We start from the raw sequence: 10,728 nt of genomic DNA, 5'->3' as shown, positions 1-10,728 counted from the left end.
CTCTGGAACACCAGTTGCTTTTACCTTTTTTCATCTAGCCTTCGCTCAGGCACTGATTCCCAGAGATCTCTTTGCAGTGAGGTTCAAGAGAGGTTTGCAGCTATAGTATGGAGAACCAGACAAGGGGGGCTGATGAAAAGGTTCCTAGAAAAATGGTTGCTTAAAATTAAAAACATATGTAAGCCCAACGTTGCATATTCCTGATATGTGCCTGCTGTACCATGTACTTGTATGAAAAAGTATCCTGTTCTCTTTGTATTGTTTCCTTTGTGTGAAATCCCTGGTGTTCCTGTCAGTCCCTCTGCATTCTTATTTTAAAAAAAGCTAGGCAGGAGGGCAGAACACTTCTCTAGGTATGCTGAGAACTCAGCCTGCTCTCCTCCAATGATCCATTCACAGCCATTCACTGGGAAGATCAGTGAACTGCTGTTTCTCTTCCCTCAACTACCTGAGCTCCTTATGCAGCTGAGAACAGAGAGTATGTGATTGCTTATAAAAAAAGGGAAAAAAGGTACTTATAATGGGTTTTTTTTATATTTATTCACAAATGTTTTTCCTTTCATTACTGTTCTAAACTAAATGGGTTGAAAAATAAACATGGCACCCTTAGGTCACCAGGGACTAAATAATGATTTAGTCCCTGGTGACCTAAGACATCCCTCAAGCTTGCATCTTTATTGATTTAAGTTGGCCAACAAAGGCTATCACTTAAACTCTAAACTGTGGAACTTGAATAAGTTACCCATATTTACCAGACTAATTGGGACCATGGTGATTGGATTGTGTAGTTAGAACAGGGTGGTTTCACCAATTTTACCTCCTATCTTGTTCTTGAACAACCAACATCTGACTTGACACATTCCACAATGACTAGGTCATTGGTTCATCATTAAACATGCTTTTTGCACTGGGTATGAGGAAGCAATCAGTAGGCCAATGCACATGTGACATATAACCAACTGGCCAAAATTGCAGTTCGGCAACTTTGACATACACTGTGCATATTTGTTTTAGACAACCATATAATAGTAAATGATAAGCTATAAAACAGCCTTGTATACTGTTAATAACTTTTACATTTCATTGAGAAGTCTCAGGTAAGCTTCTACTTTTGCAATCTTTTCCTATCTCTTTCCTATCTGGGAGGCTCTGATAAGAATAGCTGACCCCACCCCACTATAGTTATTCTGAAGTTTATGTTTGAAGATGGCCGGAGCGCTAGAATATATGATTTATATCACATGAACAAAGGTTTTGCTGATTGCAGAAGGCAGGAGTTTGAAGGACAAAGGTTGCAATAACTCAAGTCATTTGACACTCCCACAAAACGTATGCATATATAATCATTCCCCTGTGTGAGCCGTACTCTGTTTCACAGGTGACTTCACAAGGTGGACAATACCAACTGACCAGCCATGGCATTTGTTCCAGCTCAGGGATACTATCCACTGTACAACCCAGTAAGTGCCAACTTTAACTTTTTTTGTCCACAGTGCACAGCGGTCTGATTACACTTTGCACATAATCACTATTTCAACAACCAACCAGATTTCATGTTTTATCCACTTAGAGTGGTCGTAACAATGGAAGATGGTGGGAAACTTCACTTTGTGACTGGCTAGTTTTCCTAAATCATTAATTGCCCTTTTAATAAGGCAAAGTGTATACTGCTGTAAACAAATACAACAACCAGACACGTCTGTGAAAGTTCTCATTTATCTAGATCATGATGTATCTAGAAGTAATCTGTCAAATTCAGCTGGACTTGTTCTTTAATGCTGAAGATGTTTTCTAGCTGGTCCAAACTACTTATTTCATTCTAATGAAGTAGTACTGAAGAAGTAACTTGGACAAGCTATGAACTGTCTTCAACATTCAACTAATGAAGACGTTTCGTAGCTTGTCCAAGACACTTCTTCGGTTCTAATACATTAGTTAAATTTTGAAGATGTTTCATAGCTTGTCCAAGTTACTTCTTCAGTTCTAATTCAACATTTAACTAATGAATTGGAACTGAAGATGTTGCTATGAAAAGCTACAAAATGTCTTCAACATTCAATGAATGAATTGGAACTGAAAATGTTGCTTGGACAAGCTACAAAACCTCTTCAACATTACAGAGCAAGTCCGGTTGAATGTGATTAACTACCACATTTCATTAGCCTAATTACACAATACTATAATTAGATATTTGGCTGAATCTTTGTCAGAAATCATTGATCTTTGAATGATTTTATTAAATAGGTCTCAGAGTCTGATTTGCTCACTTTCTCTTCTTTCTGATTTTCCCAGAATCATACATTGTATTACTTTCTGCTTTTTGGGCATTGGGGCAAATTTGGATTTGTGCACTTGACTTCATTATCACAAAAAGAATAGAATTATCAGAATCAGGGTATATGGAACCTTTGTTGAAAGAAAAATGCAGGCTGCTATTGCTAACTTCTTATTCAGAAAATGCTAGTTGCTTGGATGTCCTGCTGACCCTTTGGCTTCAATACTTTGAGACACAAAACCAGAACAAGTATACAGATACACTATATTGCCAAAAGTATTGGGACGCCTGCCTTTACATGCACATTGATTTTAATGGCATCACAGTCTTAGTCCGTAGGGTTCAGTATTGATTTGGCCTGCCCTTTGTAGATATAACAGCTTCAACTCTTCTGGGAAGGCTGTCCACAAGGTTTAGGAGTGTGTCTATGGGAATGTTTGACCATTCTTCCAGAAGTGCATTTATAAGGTCAGTCACTGATGTAGGATGAGAAGGCCTGCTCTGATTCATCCCAAAGGTGTTCTGTTGGGTTGAGGTCAGGACTTTGTGCAGGCCAGTCAAGTTCCTCCACCCCAAACTCGCTCATCTATGTTTATGGACATTGCTTCTTGCACTGGTGTGCAGTCATGTTGGAACAGGAAGGGGTCATTCTTAACTAGTAGCCGACCGCAGATAGCCGAATGACGGCTGCACTGCGGCCGGCCAGTACTGGGTGGACGTCATATGACGTCCCACCAGAACGCGCTCTCCTGCGTGCCCCAGGGGGCGCGCACCCGGCGATCTCCGTGATCGCTGTGTCCTACGGACACAGCTGATCACGTGATGTGGTAAAAGGCCAATCACAGCGGCCTTTTACCACCTGATCAGCGGTGTCCAATGACACGCTGATCAGAGGGAAATGCAAGTGCCAGTTCTCGGCTGCACTTTCCTCACGCTGTCAGATCGTGAGGAAAGTACTGCCGAGAACCGGCAGTTGTCAGAGCGAGGATCGGCACCGATCATCAGGGCACTGATGATCGGTGCCCAGCAGTGCCACCCGCAAGTTCCGCCCACCTGTGCCCAGCAGTGCGCCCACTAACTCCGCCCACCTGTGCCCAGCAGATCACCCACCTGTGCCCAGCAGTGCACCCACCTGTGCCCAGCAGTGCATCCACCTGTGCCACTCTGCAGTGTCACACACCTGTGCCCAGAAGTGCCACCTACCTGTGCCCAGCAGTGCCACCCACCTGTGCCCACCAGTGCCACCCACCTGTGCCCACCCACCAGTGCTGCCCACCAGTGCCACCCACCAGTGCAGCCCAGCAGTGCTGCCAGTCAGTGCCACCAGTCAGTGCCCAGCGGTTGTGCCAGTCAGTGCCGCCAGTCAGTGCCCAGCAGTGATGCCAGTCAGTGCCGTCTATCAGTACCCATCATCAGTGTCACCTATCAGTGCCGCCTATCAGTGCTGCATATTAGTGCCGCCTATCCGTGACACCTCATTAGTGCTGTCTATCAGTGCTGCCTATCCGTGCCACCTCATTAGTACTGCCTATCAGTGCCCTTTAGTGCTGCCTATCAGTGCCCATCAGTGCTGCCTCATCAACGCACATCAGTGAAGGAGAAAAATTACCTGTTTGAAAAATTTTATAATAGAAACAAAGAAACTTTTTTTTTCAAATTTTTGCACCTTTTTTATTTATAGCGCAAAAAGTAAAGCGCCCAGTGGCGATTAAATACCACCAAACGAAATCTCTATTTGTGAGAAAAAAATGATCAAAATTTCATATGGGTACAATGTTGCATGACCGCGCAATTGTCAATCAAAGTGCGGCAGCGCTGAAAGCTGAAAATTGGCCTGGTAAATAAGGGGGTATAGGTGCCTGGTAGGCAAGTGGTTAATATACTTCTACAATTTAGGGAGCATGAAATTGTTCAAAATGTCTTGGTATGCTGATGCCTTAAGTGTTCCCTTCACTGGAACTACGGGGTCAAGCCCGACCACTCAAACAAAAAAAAAACCCACACCATAATCCTCCCTCCACCAAACTTCACACTTGGCACAATGTAGTCAGGCAAGTTCCGTTCTCCTGGGAACCGCCAAAGCCAGACACATCCATCATATTACCAGACAGAGAACTTGTCTCCACTGCTCTAGAGTCCAGTGGCGGCGTGTTTTACACCACTGCATCCGATGCTTTACATTGCACTTTGTGATGTAAGGCTTGGATGCAGCTGCTTGGCCATGGCAACCCATTCCATGAAGCTCTCTATGCACTGTTGTTGTGCTAATCTGAAGGCCACATGAAGTTTGGAGGTCTTTAGCTATTGACTCTGCAGACAGTTGGTGACTTCTGCGCACTGTGCGCTGCAGCATGTGCTGATCCCCACTCTGTCATTATACGTAAACTACCACTTCATGGCTGAGTTGCTGTTGTTCTCAGTTGCTTCCACTTTGTTATAATACCACTAACAGTTGACCGTGGAATATTTAGTAGCCAGGAAATGTCACGGATGGACTTATTGCACAGGTGACAACCTATCACGGCACCACGCTTGGATTCACTGAGCTCCTGAGAACGACCCATTCTTTCACAAATGTTTGTAGAAGCAGTCTGCATGCCTAGGGGCTTGATTTTATACACCTGTGGCCATGGAGGTGATTGGAACACCTGAATCCAATGATTTGGAGGGCTGGCCCAATACTTTTGGCAATGCTATTTATTTGTGGGCCAATGACACATAAAGTGCTATAACCAGGGGGTTTAGTCAGGTCACTAGGAAAGAAGTCAGCAAAGGCAGCCCCCTCTTTTTGCTGTAAAGAACTGCAAAAAGCCTTTGCAGATGCTGATCATTTAGCAAATACTCAACTTTATGTGGATGCATTTAATGGTCCATTTGACAAAGATCAACATTTTCTTGAGTGATTACTTGTCAACTGCTTAGCCTTTGGCCATTAAAGAGAAGTGTAAGGCTCCATGCACACTAGCGTATTTTAAGCACCTAGAAGTAGTTATCAGCATTTTTTCTGCTTTTTCCTAGAAGCTAAATAGTGTTATCCTATGTATCCATGCACACTACTTTAGGCTATTAATGTTTTTTGAGCGTCAGAGCCTAGGAGCAGAAAAAAATTGTTTTTGTAGAGGTTTTTGGAGTGTTTTTCCAGTAGAAAAAAAACGCTCTATGAACCTAAACGCTACTGAACGACTCCTAACAGCTTTTTTTTGTTTGTTTTTTAAATGTACTGTAAAAACGCTAATAAAATGCTGACGCTCCTAAAACGCTACTAAAAAACCCTATTACTAGTGTTTTTTATTCAGTGGTTTTTGAACTAAAAAAAACCCACTAATGTGCATGGAGCCTAAATGATTAAAGCATAATTAAACCCAGAATAGAAATGTAATACATTGCATCTTACCAGTCCTTACATGTGGTGCCTGCATTAGTTTTTTATTATTCCATGCTAAGAACATTTTTACGGAGCACAGAATATACTTGTTGATCTTAAAAATGCAGTGTCATATTTTGTGTGAATTGACCTGGAAGCATAAAACAATGTTATCTTTTTTCTGCAAACTATTATTCCTCCGTAGGTGAAGTGAGGAAGTGAGTGTAGCCACCCAGGGACAGGAATTGTGTGATTTGCAGAATTACCATGTGAAAATAGAGGAACACAAACCTAGAAAAGGAGAACTGAGGTTCTTTATCTATGGACTGGTAGGCTGCAATATATATCATTTGTGTTTTTGGGTTTGATAACCTTTTAAGGTTGAATCTCTCATTGACACTATAATTTCATAGGTATGTGGGTACATTTGATAACTTCTGATTTTGATGCAGCTGTAGGTGATATTTTATTCATGCAGCCATCAAACAGGCTAACTGACTTCTGTTTCTTTCTGTTTTTTCCAGCCTATCCCCTGCAGAAGTCCTGTCTATGGCGGCCTCCGCACTGGGATGGCCATCTACATTACCGGGATGGTTCCCCATCACTCAAAATCGTAAGCAAGGGGGGGGTGTTGATAAAATGCAGGATTGCATCATGTTGTTCTTCTATGCAGTGGGAACACAGAGCAAAGAATAGATAATGTAACACTTTTATACAATGCGCATGCTTTTGGTTTCTGATAATAATGTTACTAAACAGAATATGGGGAAAGGGTGGCCATTTGGAGGTGTATAGTTTATACAAATAGAATGTTTAGTTCAGAAAGATCTGTTCTATCAATCTCTAAAATCAGGTCCTCAAGCTCTCCACGGGGTTGGGGGGGGGGGGGGTGGGGGGGTGAATATCAAGACATTTGTAGATGCTAATGCTGATTTTATTTGGAAATACAATTGAATTTTTTAATTAACACACATTATTGATTAAATGTTGTTTTCACTTCCCTGGAGTTCGGCTTTAACAACAAAGCATCAGAAAGTGAAAGCATTCTGCCACAGATTAGTCTACAAATGCACAGTATAATGTGAAAATAAAGATGGCTGCTGTTGGTGCAGAAATGGCAGTTATGATACTCAACATAGGTTTTATAAAGTTACATACCAATGTCTTTACATGGTATTAGAGGAAAAATGCAATAGCTTATTAACTGCTTTGACTTGAGGATATGATTTGCGATTGATTTTGCCTAAATTTATATTTTCTCGCTGTGAAAATGCTGCTTTCTACACTTAGGGTTCATGTACACTGCAGCTGATAAACTGACGTTCAGGAGCTTTCCTGCATTTTTTCAGCAGGCCCTGAACTCTCCATAATGTTTTCCTATGTGTTCATGTACACAGCGTCTTTTACAGTCATTTACAGACAGTTGAGTTTATAGTCGTTTTTTTTGAACGCACCAATCTTGCGTTCAGGAGTAGATTTTACCGGCGTTTCAAATGCCAAACGCTTGTAAACGCGCGTAAATGCGGCTAACCGCGTTTATAAGCGTTTGCATTTCGAAACGTTTTTTAACTGTTCCATATCCAAATGCTGTCCAGAGCCTTTTTTTCATCATCAGAAATGCATGCAAAGCATTTTCCATGTATTCAAATGGACCCGGTACACCAGTGCAGTCAGTTCCAGGTTTTGCATAAAGGAAAAAAATGGCAGAACGTGCCGCATTATACTCATGATGGGATCCATAGTGAATACAACCAGAAAAGACAGGTCACCTCAACACATACTGCTCTCTCTGCTTCTGCTCTCTCTATTTCTCTTAAAATGTCTGAAATAGTTAATTTTTTACTGTTTTTCAGTGCATTCTGGGCATTTTGGAAAGTCTCCTGATGTTATCTTTAAAAAACATTTCTAAACGCAAACGCGCATAACCGCGGTATGCAAACGCTGCTAAGCAGAAATTTTTTAACCTACGTTTTCCAGCAGTCAGTTTCCATCGTTCAGAAGGGTTTTCCAAATGTCCCGTGTACATGGACCCTTACACTGCAGTACTCTGTGCTGACATAGCTGAGTAGCAGCCACACCCCTCAGCACAAGTGTCCTCATGCAGACATTAACTGCACAGAAGAAAGGGGTGTGGTCTATTTCTGTTACTAATTTGAACATTGTTACCTATTTGCTCATGTAGTCATATGCAGATAGGAAAAACGAAGAAGGAAGTATGAAAATGGAGTCTACCTGATTGCACATCTAATTTTATGATTCCACGTCTGCTTTATTGATGTTCAATGACGTGAGCACAAGGTGACTAATATCACTAGATTGGGATCATTTACTTTTATATTGTAGTTTGTTAGTTGTTCTAGTTAAATATGAATTCTATTACATAACCCCTCCCCCCCCCCGTAAAGTGTACTGTAGCAGTAATAAAATGGGGTGCTCTGTGTTTACTGTATAAACGGTGAAACAAATTCTTAGTAGTAAATATTTGGAAGGGGACTCAAAGCGCAGACCCTTTGTTAATTCTGGGGAAAGGTACATTGTGAAAGGTAATGCAGAACCTGTAACAGAATGGCCGATAAGGTAACCCATCTGTTTGGAGACTGTGGAAATGTCCAACTTTCTTCACTGAAAGCAGAAAATCCAAGAAGGGTAGTTTCTTCTGAAGACCTCTACCAGAGTTTTTCAGACTTGTTCTGTCTGTACCAAACATTCTATTAGCCTGAGTATCCAAGTTCAGTTAAAGTGTAGAACCACCAAAATATTTCTAAGATGTCTATTGTTGGACTAATCTAACAATAGTGCTAGAAGAAAGTCCTTTAGCAGCCAAGGCAAAAAATTCAAAATGCACCCCATGAGGTGTGACCTACTTCAGCAGCATAGGCTGGAGGCCCTGCCTTTTTTGCATCCCCTTCCTGCTGAAGTGCCCAATATGTCTGCCTCTTCTGCCTTCCCCTCAGCTCAACCCTACTAACCAACACCATGTTGCTTTAGAGCAGCGGTCTCCGAACCTGCTAAACAAAGGGCAAGATCACTGTCCTTCACATCTCAGGAGGTCCAGACTGTGGCTAGTGGGAGTGGAAAATGTCTCATCTTTGGTCTAATGGGAGGAATAGTGGCATGTTGTTGGTATCAGTGGGAAGAATTATGCCCCATCATTGGTATTAGTCTTTCATCATTTCTATCAGTGGGAGGAATAGTTCCCCATTGTTGGTATTAGTGGGAGGAATAGTGCCCAATCATTGGTATTAGTGTTTCATCATTTCTATCAGTGGGAGGAATAGTTCCCCATTGTTGTTATTAGTGGGAGGAATAGTGCCCCATTGTTGATTTCAATAGGAAGAACAATGCCCTGTTGTTGGAGTCAGTGGATGGAATGGTGCCCCAAGGGCCTGATAAAGGCAAGCAAAGGGCCGCATCTGGCCTCTGGGCCAAAATTTGGAGAGCACTGCTTTAAACCAATGGGTGTATCTGTGAGATGTGAAGGTAACCATCTTTAATTCAGCTCATTCATTTTGATATGAGGTCACATGACCACTTTAATTGTTAACAATCCAAAACAAATTACAAAGTTAAGCCTGTTTTTTTTATATCTTAATTGTTTCTTGGAGAATCTTGTTGTCTTCAAGACAGCCATCCTTATCCTGGCTTTTCTCCTTAGTCAATCACTTTCCTAAATTAAGCATGCTGATCTGAAGTCTAGATGTCATTGGCTGCAAACTTGTTCTGAGTCCACTTAAAGAAAACAATGGCATCACCCATATTTCTATCCTTACATTCTCCCTCTATATGACACCACATTTAGCAGTCAGTGTTACATTTTTCTTTGCTCCTGTACATTCTCCAGCTGCTGTGGAATGGCAGTTGGATGGGTGCATGTACATGGCAGACAAGTGCAGTTTGAGTATGGCAGACCTTTCCATTCTGTGAATGTAACCAGTTATTCATCATCCTGTCCATCCCACTGCATTGTACGCAGTCCTTCTCATACTTGTCTTTTTCACAGAATAGTTTTGAACTAGAGGCATATGTGAATGTTTGCAGTGTTAAAACCTGTGAACTACTTTCTCTTTTGCTTTGTGTCTTTTTCATAGTTTCGCTGTCAATATGGCTTGCGGCCAGTTTGATGGCAATGACATCGCCTTCCATTTTAATCCCCGCTTTGAAGGAAAGGACAAAGTCGTCTTTAACACCTTCCAGAACGGTTCCTGGGGGAGTGAGGAGAGAAAGAAAGATGGCATCCCTTTCCGTAAAGGGCATAATTTTGAGATGGTCATTTTGGTCAACCCTGGAAACTACCAGGTAGGGAAATCATTATAACCTTCCACTAGTGCAAAAAATCAATATGTACCTAAAGTCCAACTAAAACCATTTTTTTATATTATTTTAGATAACTTGGGGAGGGGTTTCTGTGGGTTTTAAAATGCTGTTTTTGCAACAGAAAGTGAGGATACATAGAAAAAAAAAATTAACTGAAATTCTTACTTTTGCCTAATATTGAAAGATTGTTTTTACTAATTTTTATTGTATTTTACCCCTATTTTATTGTATTGTAACTGTACTGTCTTCCTTTATATTGTAAAGTGCTGCACAAACTATATAAATCCCATGTACAATTGATAAAGTGTGAAAACTCCAAAAACTGCGCTAAATATATATAAATTCCTCAAAATATAGCTCATTGAAATTATATCTGTGTCCCAAATACCATGCTGCCACTTTAAATTATTAAAAATGTGCAAAAAAATATTTTTGAAAAGAAAAAATATTCCAGTGGCGCATGCATCAATTATCAATATAAAAAAATTCAGCAAAAATATAGAATTATTAGAAATATTGATAATACCAATAAACTAAATGATACAAAAAAGTCCAAATCAGTCCATCAAGTGATCACCATGTGAAAAAATCATAAATAATTCTTGTTATTTCAAAAGAAACAAATCATTCAGTCCATCAAATTTTCCCCACGTGAAAAACCTGTGCAAAAAATAAATTATATATATGTGTGGTGCTCCCCTCTCAGGTGTGCACTCAACAAACACTGTTTTGGCACACCTGAGAGGGGAGCACCATAAATATATATAATTTATTT

The 10,728-nt window shown here is 40.9% G+C and overlaps 1 protein-coding gene across 1 annotated transcript in view; it reads left to right on the top strand.

The window, feature by feature from the left end:
* The first annotated feature begins 1,308 nt into the window (after positions 1-1,308).
* LOC149440701 (galectin-4-like) overlaps positions 1,309-10,728 on the top strand; it is a 36,441-nt gene continuing 27,021 nt past the window's right edge. Inside the window, exons 1-3 of the mRNA XM_089658202.1 lie at positions 1,309-1,460; positions 6,164-6,252; positions 9,728-9,935. Coding sequence (XP_089514328.1) covers positions 1,416-1,460; positions 6,164-6,252; positions 9,728-9,935 — 342 coding nt within the window. The 5' untranslated portion in view covers positions 1,309-1,415. The remainder of the gene's footprint in view (positions 1,461-6,163; positions 6,253-9,727; positions 9,936-10,728) is intronic.

The sequence above is a fragment of the Staurois parvus genome, unplaced genomic scaffold (assembly GCF_062004578.1).
Source record: "Staurois parvus isolate SC_StPar_1 unplaced genomic scaffold, SC_StPar_1.0 ptg001058l, whole genome shotgun sequence".
NCBI classification, from domain to species: domain Eukaryota; kingdom Metazoa; phylum Chordata; class Amphibia; order Anura; family Ranidae; genus Staurois; species Staurois parvus.
The sequence above is the reverse complement of the archived record's forward strand: the minus strand, read 5'-3'. Positions and strand labels throughout refer to the sequence as shown.